General features: G+C 45.3%; 2 protein-coding genes across 2 annotated transcripts; both read right to left on the bottom strand.

Annotated features, from left to right (window-relative positions):
* Nucleotides 1-3,207: 3,207 nt before the first annotated feature.
* Nucleotides 3,208-6,811, bottom strand: LOC110509839 (FAST kinase domain-containing protein 5, mitochondrial). Its single transcript, XM_021590974.2, has 2 exons — nucleotides 6,648-6,811; nucleotides 3,208-6,192 (listed from the first exon to the last, which is right to left on the bottom strand). The coding sequence occupies exon 2, from the start codon at nucleotides 6,178-6,180 to the stop codon at nucleotides 3,748-3,750; it is 2,433 nt and encodes an 810-aa protein (XP_021446649.2). The 5' UTR covers nucleotides 6,181-6,192; nucleotides 6,648-6,811; the 3' UTR covers nucleotides 3,208-3,747.
* A 3,099-nt stretch (nucleotides 6,812-9,910) lies between these two features.
* Nucleotides 9,911-23,951, bottom strand: LOC110509838 (leucine zipper putative tumor suppressor 3-like). The gene is made up of 7 exons (XM_021590973.2): nucleotides 23,807-23,951; nucleotides 14,988-15,764; nucleotides 13,848-14,462; nucleotides 12,809-12,937; nucleotides 12,357-12,548; nucleotides 11,742-11,972; nucleotides 9,911-11,490 (listed from the first exon to the last, which is right to left on the bottom strand). The coding sequence occupies exons 2-7, from the start codon at nucleotides 15,600-15,602 to the stop codon at nucleotides 10,642-10,644; spliced, it is 2,631 nt and encodes an 876-aa protein (XP_021446648.1). The 5' UTR covers nucleotides 15,603-15,764; nucleotides 23,807-23,951; the 3' UTR covers nucleotides 9,911-10,641.
* Nucleotides 23,952-24,544: the final 593 nt, after the last annotated feature.

The raw sequence follows: 24,544 nt of genomic DNA, 5'->3' as shown, positions 1-24,544 counted from the left end.
CATGAGGAACAAACACAAGACGTAGTGGATATGGCTATAGGGAGAAAAGAACATCACATCTTCCTCTCCAAGGACAGTTCTGACTCATGCTTCGTCTCCTCCTGAAAAGGAAGGGTATATTGACGTGGAGGATAGACACGGAGTGAGGCACGCAGACACGGGCAGGATAAAGGATAAGACACTTAAGAATCTCTTAAATCACAGAAAGCAAAAGAGACAAGTGCAAGACAAAAGCATGTTAAACAATTCACTAGTGACCACATTCCAAAGTGACAAATAACAGCTTTCGCAATGGCAAAATTTCACAATTTCTGTCACGTTGAGGCTATGCAATGCCAATTGAGAAACCCAGCATGACAGGCCAAATTGGTGTGTAGAAATGTTCACCTTCCTCCATTCCTTCCAGTTATTGGGCATAGGGCCAGAGTTTTTCCCTGACCAGGTCAGACCAATTAAGGTCTGGTTATGTAACAGGTGGTTCAGTGAACTACGATCGCATGATGAGTAACCTTTCCTTGAGACCTGACAACTTGCTCTAGCCTCCAAAGCTAATGCCTAGGCTTTAGCTCGGCATGCTAACATAGTCTTGCATTGTACAGATGACCCCGGTTTAACCACAGTTGGTCAGTCAGGTCAGTGGGTCCGCTGGCTTACACAAACGTGGACAAAGGGCACGGACACTTTTATTGTGTTGGTGCATGCTGTTGAGTTACGAGGACACCTTCAACGGGACATTGAAAAGCTTTGACCTTCATAGAACGAGTAAACATGATGGAGAACAGTTGGTCACCAAGTATCAAAAGACTCAGAGAATGATTGACCCTGCTCTCTATAAGAAACAGCTGACATTGTGACGTGAAGTCTTTGGTCTATTGAGAAAACATTGAAACACCGTCACACTCGAACGACCTCATTCAGAGAGACATGAGTCAAATGTACAGTGATGCGTTGAGACTTTTGTAAGATTTGGCACAACCTATATTCTTGACTGAATAGCCTCTTTTAAAAAGGGCCATTAGTGTTTTGTAAATTAACACATGAAATGAAGAATATGGCTGTGACAAATGTGAAAACCTTTACGGTAATTGTTCATGCCATGCCTTGTGTCATTTTTTTCTGATTTAAAACACTTTGTCAAAGTAAAGGATGTATAGTTGTTGACATGTAGCGAATAGAAAATCTGCTATAAATAACACATGCTGTCCCTTTTTATACTTCCTGCCTCAAGAACACAACTGGATAAATAAAGGCGTATCAATTCTGGTCATGAAGTTGCCCCACACCTCTGATTATCGTTTAGTGTTCTTAATTTTGTACGCTTGGCCTTCGATTACTCTCACCCACACGCAAACAAACTCACACACTAATAACTCAAATCTGGAGAACCAGGTGTATGAACAGTCAATCAAGAATATTTTAATTTCCTGCACGTACAAAAGGGCACATGGGCTTTAGATTTAAGATCCTACTTTGAATTCCTGATTAACATTAATGAATGGTAATTTAAACCCTTCACATATGTGCCTCCACTCAATAACATGAAAACCTCAACTTTTCTTAATTAAATGAAATACATGAATGCATGTGCATAGTGAAGCAGAAATACATAGCTGGGAGAAAAAAAACTGCTGGATTTAGGGGTTGGCGAATTATAATAAAACATTTTAGGCCAAATCACATATGTGGTAGACATGAATCAGATATCTATACTGTATAGACAGCTGGACTGGGGGTAAATGGCACAAAACGTAAGGTTATATGCCGTTAAATATCGCAATATTTAAAACCAATAAAATCGAAGGGAAAAAAGTCTAATGATAGGCTACAGTGCCTTCGGAAAGTTATCAGACCCCTTGACCCCACCCACATTGTTATGTTTCAGCCTTATTCTAAAATGGATTTTAAAAAATCCTCGGCAATCTACACACAAAACCTGTTTTTGCTTTGTCGTTATGGGGTTTTCAGAAATGTTTGCAAATTTATACGAACAAAAAAAAGTATTCAGACCCTTTGCTATGAGACTCGAAATTGAGCTCAGGTGCAGCCGGTTTCCATTGATCATCCTTGAGATGTTTCAACTTGGAGTCCATCTGTGGCAAATTCAATTGATTGGACATGATTTGGAAAGGCACACACCTGTCTATATAAGGTCCCACAGTTGACAGTGCATGTCAGAGCAAAAGCCAAGCAATGAGGTCGAAGGAATTGTCCGTAGATCTCCGAGACAGGATTGTGTCGAGGCACAGATCTGGGAAAGGGTACCAAAAAATGTCTGCAGCATTGAAGGTCCACAAGAACAAAGTGTCATCCATCATTCTTAAATGGAAGAAGTTTGGAAACACCAAGACTCTTCCTAGAGCTGGCCACCCAGTCCAAACTGAGCAATTGGGGTAGAAGGGCCTTGGTCAGGGAGGTGACCAAGAATCTGATGGTCACTGACAAAGCTCATCTGTGGAGGCAACCATCTCTGCAGCACTCCACATATCAGGCCTTTATGGTAGAGTGGACAGACGGAAGCCACTCTTCAGTAAAATACACAACAGCCCGCTTGGAGTTTGTCAAAAGGCACCTAAAAAGGACTTTGACCCTTAGAAAAAGTAATCTCTTAGTCTGATGAAATCAAGATTGAACTATTTGGCCTGAATGCAAAGTGTCACGTCTGGAGGAAACCTGGCACCATCCCTACGGTGAAGCATGGTGGTGACGGCATCATGCTACGGGGTTGTTTGTCAGCGGCAGTGACTGGGAGACTAGTCAGAATCGAGGCAAAGATGAACGGCGCAAAGTACAGAGAGGTCCTTGATGAACCTGCTCCAGAGTGCGCTAAACTTCAGACTGGGGCGAAGGTTCATCTTCCAACAGGACAGCGACCCGAAGCACACAGCCAAGACAATGCAGGGGTAGCTTAGGGACAAGTCTTTGAATGTCCTTGAGTGGCCCAGCCAGAAACCAGACTTGAACCCAATCAAACAAAGTACTGAGTATAGGGTCTTAATACTTCTGTAAATGTAATGTCTTTTGTTTTTTACTTTTAATAAAAAACTGTTTTTAGAAATGGGCTATTGTTTGTAGATTAATGAGGGGGAAAAAACAATTGAATCCATTTTAGAATAAAGCTGGGGTCTGAATACTTCCCGAAGGTACTGTATGTCGCCTACCACCCGGAGTTATTACACAGAAGATACTAAAATGAGTTCTCTGAAGCGGTTTTTAATGGACCATCAAACATTTAATGGAATACTGCAAACATGTCAACAGTGGGGAAGTGATATGTACTGTACATTCAAAGTATTCATTCATTACGTTCGCTTAATAGATCCTCTTTTACCATTTAGCTTAGGACTAGCAACAAAAAATGTCCCATCCCACACATGAAGAACATGCAGAAGTCATGTTTGGCTGCTGTTCAAAATCTTGCAGTCATAACATTTATTTTTGACACCTCTCACACTGTTTAGGGGTGGCAGGCAGCCTCGTGGTTAGAGTGTTGGGCCAGTAACCGAAAGGTTGCTGGATCGATTCCCCGAGCTGACAAGGTAAAAATCTGACATTATATTCAACAGCCTCTCAACAAGGATTGCCCATAAGCTTACTAAAAAAAAAAAAAAAAACTGTCCTGGTAAGCCTTGGGCCTGGTTTCATTTTGGTTCCTAGCCTCTACCACTTCAGTGTTCAGAGATCTAAAAGCACTGGATAGGTGTTAGCTAAAATGTTCATCTCCACCTAGCCCTTCAACATGTGAACACGTCAGTCAAGGGTACCGTAAACCTTACAGTGCATATAGGCCAGTTTCTCAGCGTGGGTTCGCCTCAGCAGAGGGAACCACTCACGGTGAGGCAGCTCCACCACTCGGTATCCAGTCAGCTTCAGCTGCCTCCGTTTCATGGCGTGCAGCCCCAGCAGCTGTGGAGAGCGGTAGCAGTAGTGGTTCCTGTTCGTCACCTGGATGGCCAGTCTGATGGGGGCTATGGAGGCTTTGTGGGAATCACTGGGGAGTGGGCCTGGGTTGTTACGTTTGGTCAGAGTCCCCACAAGCCCGTCCGTCAGGTCGACTCCCACACTGAACAGCCCCCCTCCCTCATCCGGCTCTGTCCTTCGGAGGAGGGGCAGCTGAGAAGCTTGGGTTGGAGGAAGGGGGGTCTTTCTGCCATTGGTAAGTTGAGTCAAAAGGTCCTCGGTGAGAGTGACTCCTGTGTTGATCTTCTCCCAGCCCTGAGTAGAAGAGCCAGAAGAAGTTGTCCAATCCTGGGAGGAAATGGGGTATGTCTGCACTGAGGTCACAGGTAGCGGCTGTCCGACAGGGTTCAAATGCACCTCCAGGTCGATGGAGCGGGTGTGAGGCAGGATCATTCGTTTGCTCACAAACTCCTCTCCACCCAGAAGGTCCCGTAACACGGCCTCTGCCTCAAGGACCTCAACCTTCTGACACACATCCTTCTGGGCAAAGCGCCACAGAATCTCCGTTGTCTCCTCCCGCAGCTCTCTACTCAGCCGCGGGCCAGTCCAGTGAGGCAGCTCCAACGCCACCGTCCCATCCAGAGTGAACAAGTCTTTCTTCAGATCCAGCTGTTTGGACCTGGTGGCTAGCCTAACAAACTCGGGGCTCAAAGCTAACGCCACAAGGTCCTCAGGGAGCTGACAGATAAATGCCAGGCCGAGGAGGCCGGTTAGGAGGTGCTCAGGATAGCGCTGGAACTCATCCTCTCTCTGCCGGAGGGCCTCAATGAGGCTGGGGTAGAAGTTAGGGCACTGGCTGGGCAAGACACCTAGGGTCCCAAAGGCCCATATCAGCTTGCCCGAGTCTTTGCTCCGACAGTGTGGCGCTAACGACGGCAGGCGCTCAGCAACAGCCAGGAGGATGCGTTCGTTGCGGTAATGCAGGGACGAGCAGGCCAGTGCCACATGCATCAGACCCTGGACGCCCATGCTGGGGGCACGGCGAGGCACCTCATGCGCCATGACCTCAAGCCAAGCCCGATGGTCCAGGTAGCTAAAACGCAACAGCTTCATCACATTCACCATGGCAAAGTCACTCATCTCATACACAACCGAGTGGGCCCTGTCCACCAGCCGGTTCACCGATCCTTCCGAGAGCGCTGTCTGGGACTTGAACAGGCCCAGGCACACTGCACCTACCTCCTCTGGCTCCAGCTGGTCCAGGTGACGCATCAGTATCTGCTCTAAGGGGTGAACTAGCTCTTTGGGGCAGTGCCTGCCCTCCCCCATCACATACAGAAGCTGGACTATCTCAGGGACACCTACCTGGCCTAAGTGCAGGCTGGCGCAGTCATACAGGCACTGCAGGTACTGAGGCACAGACCTCCCCAGGCAGCGCCACAGATCTGCGGCCAACAGCAGCTGGTGGAGGCCCATCTCCCCGGCCCTGCGGCCCAGCTCAGCTTCATACAGCCCCAGCATGCTGTGAGTGGGGGGCAGGCCCAGCCAAACAAAAGACCTTAGCACCTTCAGTAGCTGGGAGTGGCTGAAGTGACTCAGGTTTTCCACTGAGTAGCGGAGCAGCATGATGAAACGCGTGTCACCCCTCACTAAAGGTGTCTGGTCCGGGTGCAGGTGGCTAAGCTTGGTGAGGAAACCGGTTACGTCCACAGGCTCCATGCTGCCCTTCAGGATGGTTACTTTGTGCAGCAGGAAAAAGGCCTGCTTGGAATGGACTGGGGCAGGCCGCTGGGACAGGTCAAGGGTCATGGCTGAGTACTCTGGGCGGCATGTCTGGAAGGCACGGGGGTCGCCTTTGACATCTGGGGTTAGGGGTTCTGTGCGGTAGGGGGGTACCCTTTCTGCCTTAGCCCCAGTGCCTCTGTTGAAGGCCAGGTCCAGCAGAGTGTTCTTGGTGCTGGATAGGCGGCGTGAGGAGCTGATACTGTAGCGGTTACTCTGCTGCCTGAAGGCAGAGGTGACGGTGGACTGACACTGCTCCTCCATCTCCAACCTGCTCAGGGAGGCTCCAGGGTCATGCTGGGGCCGATAGTAAGAGGAGGGGTTGTACTGTAACCTGTAGCCCCCGGGATGTACCCCTTCCCTCCCGTCCTCCTCATCGAGTCCCTCCGTTTCAGGTGCTCCATTAGCGTTGTGCAGATGCCGAGCTCTGAGGAACTGCCTATGGAGGGCTAGGGAGAGATGGCGTAGCCTAGCCATATGGCATAATGATCCCACAGACATCCACCTCAGAAGCTGAAAGGCAGAGAATGTGCAGGAATTATTAGGTTGTTGGTCTAACTATAGATATATTGTTCCTAAAATGTAATGTGCATGCTGCTTCAATTCTAGAGATGACATTTCTACTTCATCCATATTAACAGAACAGCCTATACGAGAGCCATGTGGAATCTTGTTCAGGATATAGCTAGCTAGCTGGGTTTCCTATAGCTAACTAACGTTAGGATATTAATATACATAATTGATAACGCCGGGTAAGCTATAACATTGGTGGCAAAGAAGAACACAGTACAGTAGACTGGCGAGCTCTCCCCTGAAGTTCAGTAGCTAGTTAACTAACCAGGTAGCCACTTTGGAATGAGTTGCTAGCTAACGTTAGCTAAGTATGATAAATTGTATTAGCTAGCTAATTTATTCCACAATACTAGCCAGTTGCAGTTTGCCATATATACAAAACAAAGCAAACTCACCGATAATAGCAATATCTTGCACAAGGAAAAATATATATCATTTTTTATGACATTTCAGAAACATCCTTGTCTGTAAGGTCGCTGATGAGCTCTGACCTACGGCGCTGTGCGGGTACAAAAATAGTAGCGTCAGCGAAAGCGAACTCTTTGTCGAAGTAGCTGTGCACTAGACCGCTCTCCTAGTATATATTAAATGAATGCTGCAGATGTGGAAGGCAGGGTTTTCCTACTTACGCAGTTGCTCAAATGAATGTGAAATCATGCAATCAATCAATAATCAATATATTACACGATACTATCCTAATACTGAAATTGGGCGTAATTGGCCAACTGTATTCAATTATCCTAACTTCACAACGATTGGCCAACTGTATTTCTAATAAGAGATTAGAACTACTTCAACATGTTTAAAATTGAAAGTCAGATATTGAGTATTGAGCTTTATTCATAGTGAGCATGTGTGACCACCCTGTGGGCAAAAAAATGAGTTATTCAAGATTTAATCACATCTTTAATCATTAAATTAATATTTGCTAAGATATGTTTTCTTCAAGCCATTTTTCAGTAACACAAAATAAATACAAAAAGAAACTTGATACCATTTTGTCTTTTAAGACATTACAAGAGTTGAAACACACAAAAAATCGAACATATTCGTTTTTGAACAATCGCTTCAGTTGTACTGTACCATGTAGTAGATCAAAATTAAAAAGATTTCATATATATGTATATATTTATATATTTATATTGATATAGTTTAAAAAATAAAAGCGGAAATGTCTGTCTCATTAATTCATAATAATCCTCTTCAATTATTCACACGTAATAAGCTTGATATATTTGAATAAATATGTACACATAATAAATAACAATAATATTTACATCCAAGTACACTGCCTTTCTGTTTCTACTAAGAACACAGCAGGACACAACAAAAGTACATAGCAGCAAATGTTGCCCCAAAACTGAGGGTGTGGGCCCTCCATCCCTTGCTCTACCTCTTTCTTTTCCTCTCTAACATTCATTATTTTTTAAGTCCTCACTTCTTTCACCCCTGTCTTCAAAGTTATTCTCTAAATTGCCCAGACCCATGAAAAAATATGTCAACATATACTGTACACACTAAATTTTAGAATAGTTTAATATATTGTAAAATGTCCCATATAGCCAAATATATTCTAGAGATCTATAAAGGTAGTATATATTGACATATACATTGTTTTTTCAAATAAGGGTGGGTCCTGTTCAAACAAGTACACCACACAAGTACACTCCATTATCTCAAAGAATCATTCCAAAAATTCATTACTCTTCCTATAAAGTCTGAATCTTACAATTAGCATCTAACACCATCAAGTCTGCTGGCTCAGCTACCACCTGCTGCTAGTGATCTTAAATATACACTTTGCGCAGAAAAGCAGCTTCATTGACCAACCTTTATGTTTAAGTAATCATTAATTAATCACTAACACACCCCTTTTTGTCACTTTAAGAAATATCAATGGAGACCAAAAGCATCTAGAACGTCAACAAATTACAAGCTGCTTTTAGCTGTCGCCTACGTAGTTTCGAAACGAAGTAAAATGCTAAGAGGTTTGCAGCTGATTCGTCATCCTGGGACTGATTGAGCCATTTTGTGTCAGTTGTTGTCGCCACAAGGTGGCTGTCCTCAGTCACTGCAGCTACTGATAGCACAGAGGAATCTACATGTGCGGCATCACTGGAGATGGAGGAAACAAAGCCTTCTACGCCCAACAAATACAATGTGCCATCAATCATTCACAGCTGCAGACCCATCAAAGCTTTGGAGATCCCTGATTGGTTAATACAACTGATCCTGTCATGCAATCCCAGCCCTTAGCGTTCCGAAGCCTCATTTTCCCATCTCAACCAAGCACATTATTAAATGCCCCCCTTAATAACACAATGCAACACACTCCTGAAAAACACATCTCACACCCCTTAAAACAGCTTCTGTATCTTAACCTTTTGGTTTGTTTCCTTCGTGATTTGGTGTGGTGGTGTGTTCTTATAGCACCAATAAAGTCACAGAGGGAGGCTGTATGGATGGATCTCCCCCTGTTTACCTGAATCATATCTTGTTCCTAATGTTAACCATGTGAATTAAACAGAAGAACTGGCCCTGGCCAACTTGTTACGGGCATACAGTAACCACACATGCCCAACAGTCATGCCGCAAATCTGACACCAGTAGTATTCAATGTTGTTCTTCAAGACCCTTTATGTACAGGAGGTTGATAAAGCTGTGTTGTACGCCATACAACACTCTTCCGTGGCCTCCAACTGCTCTTAAATGCTAGTAAAACGAAATGCATGCTCTTAAACTGATCGCTGCCCGCCCGCCCAACTAGCATCACTACTACAAATGGTGTAGTAGGTGTCTGGCTAGACTGTAAACTCTCCTTCCAGACTCACATTAAGCATCTCCAATCCAAAGTTAAATCTGGAATCGGCGTCCTATTTCGCAACAAAGCCTCCTTCACTCATGCTGCCAAACATACCCTCGTAAAACTGACTATCCTACCGATTCTTGACTTCGGCGATGTCATTTACAAAATAGCCTCCAACACTCAACTCAGCAAATTTCGATGCAGTCTATCACAGTGCCATCCGTTTTGTCACCAAAGCCCCGTATACTACCACCACTGCGACCTGTATGCTCTCGTTGGCTGGTCTTCGCTACATAATCGTTGCCAAACCCACTGGCTCCAGGTCATCTATAAGTCTTTGCTAGGTAACGCTCCGCCTTATCTCAGCTCACTGGTCACCATAGCAACACCCACCCGTATCATGCGCTCCAGCAGATATATTTCACTGGTCATCCCCAAAGCCAACACCCCCTTTGGCCGCCTTTCCTTCCAGTTCTCTGCTGCCAATGCCTGGAACAAATTGCAAAAATCACTGAAGTTGGAGACTCATATCTCCCCCACTAACTTTAAGCGTCAGCTGTCAGAGCAGCTTACCGATCGCTGCAGCTGTATACAGCCCATCTGTAAATTGCCCATCCAACCAACTATCTACCTCATCCCCATATTTGTTTTTCTGCATACCAGTATCTCTACATGCACATCCTCATCTACACATATCACTCCAGTGTAAATTGCTAGATTGTAATTACTTCGCCACTATTGGCCTATTTATTGCCTTACCTTCTTACTTAATTTTGCACATACTGTATACAGATTTTTCTATTGTGTTATTGACTGTACGTTTGTTAATTCCATGTGTAACTCGGTGTTGTTTTTGTCGCACTGCTTTGCTTTATCTTGGCCAGGTCGCAGTTGTAAATGAGAACTTGTTCTCAACTGGCCTACCTGGTTAAATAAAGGTGAAATTAATAATTTAAAAAATCTAAATCAAACTTCATACATTCTCGGTCTTTACACTGTCAGTTATTGTGACAATTTACAAATAGGCCCAGACAGAATCTGCAGGGTAGTTTCCTTATCCCTACTTTTACAGTATTTGACAACTGCAGTAGTACATGTTTAGTAGTAGTATTTGGCTTGATTTAAATTGAGATTTTTTTTACTTCACATAATTTCTAGAGGCTGCCTTGAGGAGAATCTTCGCTTTATAATATATTCATTTCATTTCATACTAATGACAATGCACCAATAGCTTTTCCAATAGTGTGCTACTCTTGACCCCAAAATTCACCCCAACCTAAATGTTCAGTGGATTGCCGATCAATAGAACTAAAACCTGCATACAGGGTGGCTTGAAGAGTGTCTTTGAAAACCAGAGTAAACTGTTATTTTCCTTCCCCAATGGTCCTCCATGCCTCTCTCTGCCATCCGTAGTGCAGTGCGTCCTAGGACCGCCCCGGGGTAGCAGTGAGTACAACTATTTAGGACTACAAAATGAATGCTATTGATATGTGATACTGTTTAATTATTATAAAAGTATGTATAAGCTGAATTGAACTGCTCTGTAGTGTTCTGGAGGACTATGGATCTAGAGCACATAGAATCTAGATCTCTGTGGATTCTATCCTCTCCAGACGGGTGAGTACCGGCCAGGGAGGGGCCAGCTGGTGGAGGGCGGGAGGGAGCTTCTTGTCCTCAGCAAGGGGAGGTGGGGAGAGAGAGAGGGAGGGTAGGGGAGTGACGGGGGCAGGCAGGGGGATGGGGGACAGTGGGGGTGGTGAGGTGGGCGAGGGGGTGGTGTTGGTGGAGGTGAGCTTGGAGCCCAGCTGGCCCACGCGGAGCTCCAGGGCCTGGTTCTTCTGCAGGGTCTCCACATAGCTGAGCTGCAGCTGGGCCTGGTACTTGAGCACATGCTCCTTCTCGTCCATCCACACATGGCGCTCCTTCTTGAAGGTGAGTGCCTGTCGCTCACGCTGCTGTCGTTCCAGACGCAGCTCGCCTTGGAGGTGCTCCAGCTGCCGGCGCAGGTCCCCTGCCTCCTCCCACTGCTGGTGGGCCTCCTGGCGCTGCTGGTGGATTTCCTGCCGCAGTTGGGCCTCTTGACGCTGATGAGCTTCCTGACGCAAGTGAGCCTCCTGACGCTGGTGGGCTTCCTGACGCATGTGAGCCTCCTGGCGATGGTGGGCATCCTGGCACTGAACCTCATCGCTCTGCAAACTCAGTATGGCATCTGGGGGGGGTACGGGGGGTGGAGGCAGGGCCGGGTAGGAGAAGGCGGAGCCTTCAGGTGGGCTGTGTGGCGAGGGAAGCCCCACTCTGGTCCTGGATGCTTCCCTGCTCCCTCCACCACTAGCCTCGACAGCCCTATCCCTCACACTGAGCTCACCCAGGGCCCGCTTCAGCCCTACCACCTCAGCCTCAAACATTCCCAGCTTGTCCCTCAGCTGAGAGACCTGGAGAGACACAGGGAGGAGAGGCCGGAGAGTCAATCAGGAGTTAAAGAGAGAGTAAGTGGTAGTTAATTCACTTAATGCGTGTCGTGTGAGAGAGAGAGTATTGTTTGTGTCTTTCAATGCCTGTATCTGTACTGTATGCATGCGAGTGACTCAAGAGCTCAAAACGTGTGGTGCACAGACCAGAACAACCCTTCAAGTGGTAGTTAGTGTTTCAGGTCCGTCTCTGACTCTCCAGACCTCAACCCTACCTCGGTCAGCGTCTTCTGCAGCTCCCCCTCGCAGCGCTCCAGCTCCAGGCTCTTGGTGCTGTAGGAGTCCTTGAGGCCCAACATGGCCTCTTCCCAGTCCCTCAACTGGGCGTTGGCCTCCTTCAGCTGGCCCCGCAGGGCCACCATCTCCCCCGCCCGCTGGGTCACCTCCGCCTGGCTCTCCCTCAGCTGCTGCTTCAGCAGGGAGATCTCCCCTGCCTTCTGACACACCTGACAGGGAGGGGGATGAAAGATATGGACATGGTTGAAATAGAGATGAACAAGCACCTATGTAAAGGGCATGAGTCTGTGTAATGGATGTGCACTTACAGTATAGGACAGCTACTGCTACATTGTGTGCTAATGATCAAAAAGCATTTGCACAGAACAAATAGGACACATCTGACCATTGGTTTAGACAGTATTGCCCTTTGTCATTTTTAGCATGGACATCAACTATTTATTCTCAGCACTCCTTTTCACATTCTCCCTCTCACTTGTCATGCCCCCTAAGTTTACCTTTCTCCCAGTTAACTTGTAAACCTCACCCATCTCTCTAGTATCCCACACCCAGCCATGCACACTACCCTCTTAACCCCGGGTCCCCTCTCTCACCTCCCATTTGGTCTCCTCCAGGCGTGGCAGGATGTCAGCCTGCTCCTTCCTGTAGTCCAGGCACTTCCTCTCCAGCTCCTCTCTCTGGGCCAGCAGCGCAGCCATCTCCTCATGCAGGCGTCGCTTGTCCTGCGACAGACGGGTGATCTGGGCCTGCAAGGCACTCTGGGAGCGCTGGGCGCGACGCGTCACCTGGGTAGAAATACATTTGGTAGAATGGAGATTCCCGATTCAAATCAACATTCAACAATGGGTATACTGGAGGCGGCCATATTGAATGTACTATTTGAAATAAGGTAAGTGGGAAAAATTTTGCACAGAATTTGACAAAAACTACTCCTCAACGCTCATTCTTTGCCTTTCTCAGTGTTTGCCATGCAGCCATGGCAAATGCTATTGTGCTATTGGGTATAGCCTACGACCCCACAATCTGTGAACTAAGGAGCCATTACCTGCTGCAGGCGTGAGGCATAATTCTGCCGCAGCTCGTCCATCTGGCGCTCCCACACGCGCTGCTTCTCCTCAAACACCTGGACGATGGCCGCCTCACTCTGGTCCAGATTACGGCGCATGTGGAGCACCTGGGAGAGGAGGAAAGGAAGTAACTCATCTGTAATTCACATGTAGCTGCAGGAGGTGATGGGGAATTCACAAAATGGCTGCCATCCATCATCAAGGTTACTGCCCCACCAGTCTTTCATATTTCTTTATACTTCTCATTTGCAATGTCAACGGATACTGAATATTAATTGATTGCTTTTTAGGTGTGCCACTATGTCTCATTCAATTGCATTGTATTGTATGTGGGTAACACTCCTCATTCACCATCTACCACCAAGGTGTACCACCCCACTTTCAAATATTGCTACCTCCAAGCCCTCAGTACTTGAATAACTTGCACTACTATTTCAAACCAAAGACCTAATGTGTCTTACCTGGTTGACCGTCAGCTAATAAAAATACAGTTGTCCGCTCGGCGAGTTTAGGGCACACCCACCTGACCAGTTTATCAACTCACCCAACCAGTTTCCCAGCGGTTTTAGTTTCAAGTTTTATTTGTCACATGCACAAGTACTGTGAAATGCTTAACTTTCAAGCCCTTCCCAACAGTGCAGTATTCAATATCAAAATAGTATAAAAAAACTTTAAAAAGACAACAAAAAAAAACAGGAACGTGTAAGCTATGTATGGGTTATTCTTAAGCTATAGACAGTATTAGGTAAACAGTAAGATCACTAGTACAGTTACCTATGCCCTCTATGGGTTATGCAAACTCCTCAAATTTCAAATAACAATTTCTTGTGATTATATAAAATAACTGCATTCACTGTCCTATAGTTGTGATAATGTGCACTACTGGCACTATTTGTTTGTTGCTTTCTTCTACAATATAATATATTAAATCTCCTCCTGCACCCCCCAGTAGTATCCATTCTTTCTTCTCCCTTTTCCTCTCTCCCTCTCTCGTCATCTACATCTGTCTCAACTCACCTCTTGCTCTCTCTCCCATAGCCGATCCTCCAGGTCCTGGATGACGTCATCGGAGGAGGGCGAGGGGCGGAGGGGCGGGGGGGCGTCACTCAGGTGGCTGAGCCTCTGATAGGATGAGGAGCTCTTCCCAGAGGAGGAGCGACCACTATCCGAGGTGCTCAGTCCGTTCTGGTATCCACTATTACCGCTAACGCCACCAGGCTTGTCCATCTTCTCCAGGGCCCCTGTGGTCCCCAGGCGGTTGATGTGGCTGGTGGAGGCACTCAGGGGCCCTAGGACAGGCGGGGGCCCGTAGCCCGAGCTGGAGCCAGCGTAGGTGGGCAGGCTGGTTAGAGAGTTCCTCCCTGAGTCGGAGAGGCTCCCCTGACCTCCGCCCCTGCTGCCACCACCTCCCCCGCCTCTGGTACCTCCACCCTGGCTGCCAGAGCTGTCTGTCTCTCTGAGGGGTCCTGGTAGACTGGGACCCCCACCACCTCCAGCCCCACCTCCGGCCCCTCCTCCGGGGCTGCGGCCCCCTCTTCCGGTCTGGGGGGGGCACACGAGATTCTGCATGGAATGGAAGCTCTTGGGCACTACAGGCTTGAAGGCAGAGGGGCGGACCAATCCATCGTTGCTCTGGATGGGGGAGGATGGAAAATGGCATTGGTTGTGAAATGTAACGCAAGGATTGTATAATATACATTATTTGACAATTAGGTTGACAGAGATTATGAATATGCTGCTATACATGTAATTAATTAAGCAGCAAGCATACTGACGCTACATGTGAATTTCAAATGGGGATTAAGAGCATTTACTGTGGTTTGTTAATGTACCGGTACACAAATTATATGCAGATATACAAAAAACAAATGTCCAGTATGAGAGACCTTTTCAGAAATCTATCATAAAGAACAGTAACAGCTAAGTAAAGGCTAATGCTATTAGAATGCATGGAGGAGTTGAGGGGAGAGGAGAAATAACTCAGGCAGCTAGGTAACAAAGTACAGTATATCAATTTATGACAGCTTTTTATATACATTCCTGTACAAATACATACACACATGCACAATACACACTTTCAACATGCACCCTCATACTCAACTTACAGCCTGTATTTGGACACACACACACAGAGAAAGAGAGAGGAGAGAGACTCACCTGAACCTTCTCCAGCTTCCCAGAGATGGGGAGGATGTTGGGGGGGTTGTTATGGTTATCCAGTTTGGCTGCGCTGGCGCCCGCCTCCTTGTACTGAGCTAGTTGTTGGCTACTGTTTCGATCATTGTTCAGCGAGACCTCGTTGTTCCCGCAAACGTCCAAACTCACTGCCCCTCTCGGCACTTCTCGCCCCCCATCCCTCTGGTCCCGCCCATCACACCGCCCGCCTCCATTCAAAAACACTGCATTGGACACCTGCCTCTCACTGTTACCCACCGCTGCTCGGTTCCCATTGGAAACGCCCCTATTGCCATTGGAGACTTGTCTGTTTCCATTGTTATGGGCGGGGGGCCTCTCTCTCTCTGCTCTCTCGCAGAGCGGCAGAGGACGCTCGCTGCCGTAGTAAGAAGAAGAGTGCTCCACTGTGGCAAAGCTTCGTTCGTCAGCCGTAGTCCCCTTAGCATGGGTCAGGGGAGGAGGTTGCTGAGAGGACCTCTCGATGCTGTAACTCCTATCTTCCAAGCCCCTGCCCCTGTGGGTGGAAGTGGAGGGGGGTGGTGGGGGGGCACGAGGCAGGCTGTTCTGCTGGGTGGTGCGGGTGCCCACGCTCCGCATGGCGATCTCCTGCTGCTACTGCTGCTGGCCAGAGGTGGTGGTTGAGGAGAATACCCCGCTGGCCACAATTCCCATGCCCTGGGGGCGCCCCCCCTCACTCATCCCCCCACACTCCACACGTGCCATGATGGAGGGCAGGGAGGCAGCACCAGCCGACATGCACTGCAGAACACACAGAGACATCGAGAGGAGAGGGAGAAGGTAAAGAGACACAAACTGTAAGTACACACAAGCCCATGCCCACACACAAACACACACTATTCGTAACAGAAGGAGGAGGATGAAGTCCTCCAACTGCGATATCTGAGACCATCAGTGCTTGACTTGGGCAGGAGCGGAGTATCGGCACCTCAAATGTTCTACTGCTCCTGTTCCTCTTATAGAATATTAGCTCAAAAGTATTGTGGAGCTCTTGCACCTAAAATGTAAACAGTAAATGTAAACAGTACGGCACCAAATGAGTACCGGCACCTACAGTGCCCTCAAAGTATTCATACTCCTTGACTTATTCCACATTCTGTTGTGTTACAGCCTGAATTCAAAATTGATTACATTTTTTACAAATCTCACCCATCTACACACAACACCCCACAATGACAAAGTGAAAAAAATGTGCTTAGATTTTTTTTTTTTTTTACATTTATTGAAAATGACATACATAAATATCTAATTTCAGAAGTAGTCACACCCCTTTCTTGGACATTACATGTTAGAATCACCTTTGGCAGAAATGTGCTTTTCCTGTAAGTCTTTAAGAGCTTTGCACACCTTGATTGTACAGTATTTGCCCATTATTATTTTCAGAATTCTTCAAGCTCTGTCAAATTGGTTGTTGATCATTGCTTGACAATCATTTTCAAGTCTTGCAATAGATATTCAAGCAGATTTAAGTCAAAACTGTAACTAGGCCACTCAGGAACATTCACTGTCTTCTTGATAAGCAACTCCAGTGTGTATTTGGCCTTCTGTTTTAGGTTATTTAGCTACTGAAAGGTGAATACATCTCCCAGTGTCTGGTGGAAAGCAGACTGAACCAGGATTTTCTTTAGGAAAATCCCAGTCCTTAACAATTACAAGCATACCCATAACATGATACAGCCACCACTATGCTTGAAAATATGGAGAGTGGTACTCAGCAATTGGATTTGCTCAAAACATAACACTTTGTATTCAGGACATTGCAGTACTACTTTAGTGCCCTGTTGCAAACATGATGCATGTGTTTGGAATTCTTCCTTCTTTTCACACTTTCAATTAGATTAGTATTTTGGAGTTCTCCTATCACAGCTATTAAACTCTAGAACGGGTTTAACGTCCCCATTGGCCTCATGGTGAAATCCCTGAGCAGTTCCCTTCCTTTCTGTCAAACGAGTTCGAAAAGACGCATGTATCTTTGTAGTGACTGGGTGTATTGATAAACCATCCAAAGTGTAATTAATAACTTCACCATGCTCAAAGGGATATTCAGTGTCTGTTTTAAATGTTTACTCATCTACCAATAGGTGCCCTTCTTTGCAAAGCATTGAAAAACCTTCCTGGTCTTAGTGATTAAATGTGTTGGAAATCCACTGCTTGACTGAGGAACTTACAGATAATTAATTGTATGTGTGGGGTACAAAGATGAGGTAGACATTCGACAATCATGTTAAACCCTATTATTGCACACAGATTGAGTTCATGCAACTGATGGTGACTTATAATGCACATTTTTACTCCTGAATTTATTTAGGCTTGCCATACAAAGGGGTTGAATACCTATTGACAAGACATTTCAGCTTTTGATTTTTTTTTAATTTGCAAGTAAAAAAAAAAAAAAATGAGGCACACAATGGTTTCAAACGGCACTCTATCTTCTCTCTTCCAAAGAGAAAGTGACATTTTTTAGTTTGGTGTGGCGACAGAGTGGTGTTTGAATCAGGGCTAAGGTTACTATTGAGACGACAAACTGACACCAAAGAAATAGTGGTTAATTATATACTACACACAAATACAAGGAAGAGAGTAAAGGGGTTGACATACTGTACATAAGACACACACTTCACTAAATAAAATGTTAAAACCTTTTACTCTACACATTTTCTCTGACACCCAAAAGTATGTTACATTTTGAATGCTTAGGACAGGGAAATGATCCAATTCACTTATCAAGATAACATCCCTGGTCATCCTTACTGACTCTAATATGCAACCTTCCGGTTACTAGTCCAACGCTCTAACCACTAGGCTACCCTGCCGCCCCGGTGTATACTTTTAATGTTGATATTTAAGTATTTTAGCAATTACATTTACTTTTGATACTTACAGTACATTCAGAAAGTATTCAGACCCATTGACTTTTTCCACATTTCGTTACATTACATCCTGTTTCCATTGATCATCCTTCTACAGCTTGATTGGAGTCCAACTGTGCTAAATTCAATTGATTGGCCATGATTTGGAAAGGCCCACACCTGTCTATATAAGGTCCCACAGTTGACAGTGCATGTCAGAGCAAAAACCAAGCAATGAGGTTTAAGGAATTTTCCGTAGAGGTCCGAGACAGGATTGTGTCGAGGCATAGATCTGGGGAAGGGTACCAAAACATTTATGCAGCATTGAAGGTCCCCAAGAACACAGTGACCTTCATCATTCTTAAATGGAAGAAGTTTGGGAGCACCAAGACTCTTCCTAGAACTGGACGCCCGGCCAAACTGAGCAATCGGGGGAGAAGGGCCTTGGTCAGGGAGGTACTCAAGAACCCGATGGTCACTCTGACAGAGTTCCTCTGTGGAGATGGGAGAACCTTCCAGGAGGACAACCATCTCTGCAGCACTCCACCAAATCAGGCCTTTATGCTAGAGTGGACAGACGGAAGCCACTCCTCAGTAAAAGGCACGTGACCGCCACTTGGAGTTTGCCAAAAGGCTCCTAAAGACTCTCAGACCATGAGAAACAAGATTCTCTAGTCTGATGAAACCAAGATTGAACTCTTTGGCCTAAATGCCAAGCATCACATCTGGAGGAAACCTGACACCATCCCCATGGTGAAGCATGGTGGTGGCAGGATCATGCTGTGGGGATGATTTTTATCAGCAGGGACTGGGAGACTAGTCAGGATCGATGGAAAGATGAACGGACTAAAGTACATAGAGATCCTTGATAAAAACCTGCTCCAGAGTGCTCAGGACCTCAGACTGGGGTGGAGGTTCACCTTCCAACAGGACAACAACCCGAAGCACACAGCCAAGACAACGTAGGAGTGGCTTCGGGACAAGTCTCTGAATGTCCTTGTGTGGCCCATCCAGAGCCCGGACTTGAACTCAATCTAACATCTCTGGAAAGACCTGAAAATAGCTGTGCAGCGACGCTCCCTATCCAACCTGACAAAGCTTGCGAGGATCTGCAGAGAAGAATGGGAGAAACTCCCTAAATACAGGTGTGCGAAGCTTGTAGCGTCATACCAAAGAAACGAGGCTGTAATCGCTTCCAAAGGTGCTTTAACAAAGTGGTCTGAATCCTTATGTAAATGTGGTGATGTTTTTTTTATACATTTGCAAAAATGTCTAAAAACCTGTTTTTGCTTTGTCATCATGGAGTATTGTGTGTAGATTGATGAGAAGAAAGAAAAAACATTTTAGAATAAGGCTGTATCGTAACAAAATCTGGAAAAAGTCAAGGGGTCTAAATAGTTTCCGAATGCACTGTACCTGTATATGAAGTACATTTAATATTATCCCAAAAATTATGTAAAGGCTAATAATAAAGGACAATTTGCAGTATCAATTTCAGCAGAAATTCCTCCTTATACAGTTGCACCTTATTCCAAATCATATGAAAATTCATATTCAAATGTGTTTTTTCAGTTGAGAAAATTGTTTATGCAATAAAAATGAAAGCACATCTCGTATAACTGTAAAAACAGTTGACATTAAAGTGGAACTGACATAATTTTAGCAACATGAAATCTTTTAAAAAATCTGTTCATACACATCTCTAGGAAGAATATGACACATTTTCTTGCATTTGCTGACAAGCGAGCACTTAGATATGGTAATTTTCACTCTTTCATAAGTTCATAGAATGTTTGGGAAATCAGTGTAGTTGCGTTTGGACAATTAATAGACACTGCAGCAAATAAAACCTAATAAAAACAACTGTCTTGTCCAGGACCAGCGTCTACGCAGAACGGTGCGCCATAGCCAATCAGAGTTACAGTAGGCCTATATGCAAAAAAAGCCATTTGCCGCACAGGCTTGCCATCATTCACTTTGAACTGGAGTGTGTGTTAATAGGCAGCAGCATCAGCGTGACATTAGATAATTAGAACGCATTCACCAAAAGCCACAAAACACACCTGAATGGATTTCTGTAAATATGTAAAAACCATGGGAGCCCTCTTACATTTGGGAATTTTACAGTCCTATTGATCAAACAACCATGAAAAGGCAGGCTCTCTCCCTCAGTTGCCTATGAACATCATCAACAATAGCAAGATCAACAACTAATGGTAGTCAGAGCGAGATTAGCTCAAATCTAACAACGGAACATTAGATAAACCCTCTTCAAACTCGTTAAACTAGTAGGCTACAAAATTGCACTGAGAAACAGAAAAGTAACCTGCTCGTCCTTCTGCAGTTTGCCTGCCAGTGCATGCTTGTCCCAACCTACGTTTTAAACAACTGAATCGGAACCTGCCTGCCTTCCCGCCCATTTGATCGAAGCCAAATGCATTTGATTGACGACTAAGAGATATGCTAACTGGATAACAGTTGCTCAATTTCAGCATAGGCAGCAGCGATATAATTTTTTTTGCTAGCTAACCATATGACACCTGGATCTCTAGCTGTAGCCACTGAAAACGATATGAGGGGGAAAGTCAGTCACTCACCCACTCCTCCAATGACATGCCATCCTCCTAGCAGCTAGCTAGCTAAAGTTAGGCTCTATGTTTATAGCTCAATAAATAAATAGATACGCTAGGGGTGTCAAACTCAATCAGTGCACGGGCCCGTATAGAAAAAAAAACACATTTTCAGGCCAGACATAGCCTATTTGTTTTTTACAAAGAAACATGCAACAGCGACCCAAACTGGCTATTGTTTTATTTGGAAAAACATTTTGGTCCAATGTTCACGAATGTACATAGGAAGTATTTTAACATTAAAACAAAATAGATATATATTTGTCCAGCCTTTGCTGCTAAGCTTGCAGATGGGCATAATAGGCTGCCACTGTAACAGAATTACTTTAAACCGTCCCCTCGCCCATACTCAGTCTCTGCACACATCAACAACAGTCACGCACGAAGCATCGTTACTCATCGCTCCACAAAAGCCGCGGCCCTTGCAGAGCAAGGGGAACTACTACTTCAAGGTCTCAGAGCAAGTGACGTCACCGATTGAACCGCTATTTAGCGCGTACCACCGCTAACTAAGCTAGCCGTTTCACTTCCGTTACACCACCCTAACCAAAAAGTATTCGTGGAATTTTGAGTCACATGAAACTTTTTTTTTAAACCTCTTATAAAGTTGGTTTTGAAGCATAAACTGGGAATTTTATATTTATGACTGATATTACGATTGTCTGTTTGTTTAATATCTGCAAAGTAGTTAATGCTGTCAGTTTAACTTTAAAGGGTTAACAAGTAACCTAGCTCATCAATATGATTTGAGTTAATACACAATAACTACTTGATTAGTGTTTCAATCAAAATATTAACTACATTCCACATCTACATTAACAGACATTTTCAAGATTTGCAATTGAGGTACAATCATAGAAGGAAAGCTTACTGTGCTCACTGCTCACACAATCTTCGTTTCACACCCTTTCTCTCACTATTTGTTGATGGTTAGCAGAGCAGGTTTTTTGCACACCTGGTACATTTGCATGTTAACATATGCCTTCTGTCTTATATACACACGAAAACCGATAAAACATACACAAATGCCAACAAATATTCTGTCCCTGAACCACACCCACAGGGAACAAACACCATCTGATTACTCAACTATCACTGATTGAACATTGACCTAAAGGTAATATCTGGATTTATAGTGCATTGTACCAAGTGTTGCCTACTACCCCTTTCTGAGCAAAGATGCAGCCAAACCATTGTGCGAATTCTCTCTCTCCATTGTCTCTTCATGCCTGAAGACACACACATGCAAACAAATGCAAACAAATGAAAATACACACAGACACAAGTTCTTCCCCCTGCGCCAATGATAATGACAAAAAAAATGTATTTTTCAACTGTCTGACTAATAGAAGGAAAAACATGGGAGTCAATCATCAATACTTCATTGAGAATAAGGTCATGCAAAGTATGTGTGCATATAAAGAGAGTACATCATGTCTGTGTATGCATCACTGAGGGCAATAAGGAATACACACTATATTATCATTATTTCACTGTCCCCTGAACCACAGACAGAGAACACTATCTGATTACTCAACTATCACTGATTGAACATTGACCTAAAGGTAATATCTGGATTTATAGTGCATATTGTACCAAGTGTAGACTATACTAGTCCTATCAGGGCAAAGATGCAGCCAAACCGTTGAGTGAAGTCTCTCTCTCCATTGTCTCTTCATGCCTGAATCCAAGACCGTGCACATTAATCTACTATGCTACTTTGCTATAGTAAGGTAAGAATTAACATTCCATCTCAGGTAGGACATGAGAACAGAACCAAATGTGAAAGTGCGAGTACTGAATCCTTGGGATAAGGTGCTGTTCAAAACTAGATAGGGTGCGTTACTGCCCCATGGCCAGTAGAGGGACCTGTTCCAGTGTTGGCTGAGCTGTGGCACGTGCCTACACTCCTCACTGTCACAGTTACACACTCCTAGGCATTACATCATCGGCTCCATGCTTCATACAGAGAGAGCACGGCACACACAAGCACTCTTTCTTGTGTGCCCTCATTCACACACTTACACATTCCTCACATCTCTCAAAAAGGTAATTCTTCTCAATCTCTTGTCCTGTGCTGAAAGGCACTATGAGGTATTTAATAGGTGTACACACACACACACCTGCAATACATGTTCTCCCCATATTGTCACTGCATTGTCCATACATAGACCCCTATATACACACACAACTCAAATGCAAACAAACTGTCCCCCCAAAAAAGTGACCACTTCCCACTACACACACACAGACACACACACTTCACTTAATTAAAGGCCTCATATAAGCTAGGTCTAGAAGACCTCCAGAGCAGTAACACTGGGCACAGAGGTAAACACTACACAGTAGAATATATTCAATAGGCCTATTTTATCAGAGCTCCCTTGCCATTATCATCAAATTACTGTCCATATACCTACAACTGACATGTTAGCCCTCACTTTTAGTTCACACACATATACATACACACGCACACACATACATATATATATATAATATGCTTCATGACATGTTATATGCTACATCTGTTTGGTAGTGATGTAGGCCTAATAAATCAGCCTATTTCCTATGCAAGCTCTATTCCTGTTAAGTGCCAAGGTAGGTCTAAATTCTACTGTAGGACATTTGCTCTTGGTCTGTCAATTTATGCTCTTAATATATAAAAATTATTTTCATTATTTTTGTAGCAGCTAAAACAACCTCCGTCAACCCTTTCACCGCACAGATGTGCACAGGCAGGGTGACTGTCAGCTGACGCGGCGATGCTAGAGCACAATGGAGAAACATCACTCGTTTCTCCATACCAGCGAAAAAGCCCTAACCCAACAACGAAAAACGAGATAATTAACACGATCTACCCATGTCCCCCTGCATTTCTTTCCGTTCACGAATTAGGCCTGCATAATGTGCGTGTGGGTCAGGGAAATAGCTCTCCCCCCGTGGGGGAAGCGGAGGGTCGTGCTCGAGTGAGCGTCGTAAACTACAACCCGCGCGCACAACCGCTCGCTTTTGCCACATTCCCATCTCGCCGTCTTTACTTTCACTCCAATAAGCAATATGAACAAGAACGGTATCCCTCTCCCTCATCGCTCTGCCACAACAACATTTGAATCACCCAAATCCTTCTCCCCGTCAGCGTGCACCATGTAAAGCGGCAGGATAATGGATTGGCAATGCAGTGAATGGCGATAAAAATAGAAAAACGCAGGTGTCGATGTGCGCCGCGCTGCGTCGCCTACTAGGTGCGCGTATTTCTCTGTGGAAATGATGGAGCGCTCCGCTCAAACAGCAGCTCCACACTTACTATTAGCGGCAGGCACAGCACTGCTCCTCGGCGAGCTGTCGGATTCGAGGTTCGCAGATAGCGACGGTGGAGCGGGAGTATAGCCTAGGCCTACTCGTGTGGCTCTGGTCGGGGAAAGCTGCAGCCGCTAGTACCCGTAGCAAAGATCGGGTGATTGAGGCATCGAGAGGATGCGTGCATCAGCTGTGTCACACACCCACCTCCGCCCCGCCCCTTCTGATGACCACGACACCGCCCCCTTCCCAGAACGGCACCGCGCCTGCGCCACACTTCCAGCAACAAAGGTGTGAATTCTTCCTCCACATCAGAATAGCACACAATGTATTGCTTTTGTTCCACACAGAATAAGTGGATAACAAATACAGTGGCTATTGCTGGAAAATGGGGACTCTTGCCAATCTTGCAATTTGTCTTTCTGTGTCTTACTATGTATATATTCCTTTGAGTACTGTACAACGGAATTACATATGACCGGGCAGGATAAGTGTGTGTGTGTACTAGTATACATGCATAATAAGTGTGTGTGTAGCTCAGAATGCAGTTCTTAGTACCGAGGGCAAGCGAGGCCTTGGGCAAACATGATTGCCAGTTCCCAGGGGCAGAGACAGCAGAGCTGGCTGTGTTTGTGTAGGTGAGGAACTGGAGCCTGAAAATCAGCCTCACTCAGGACTAGTCAAGAGAGAGAGGAGGGATATGCAGGGGGAAATTTCAGAAAGAGACAAAAGAGAGAGATATCAA

Source organism: Oncorhynchus mykiss, chromosome Y (assembly GCF_013265735.2).
Source record: "Oncorhynchus mykiss isolate Arlee chromosome Y, USDA_OmykA_1.1, whole genome shotgun sequence".
Taxonomy (NCBI): Eukaryota; Metazoa; Chordata; class Actinopteri; order Salmoniformes; family Salmonidae; genus Oncorhynchus; species Oncorhynchus mykiss.
Note: the sequence above shows the minus strand (reverse complement) of the source record. Positions and strands in the feature narration are given on the sequence as shown.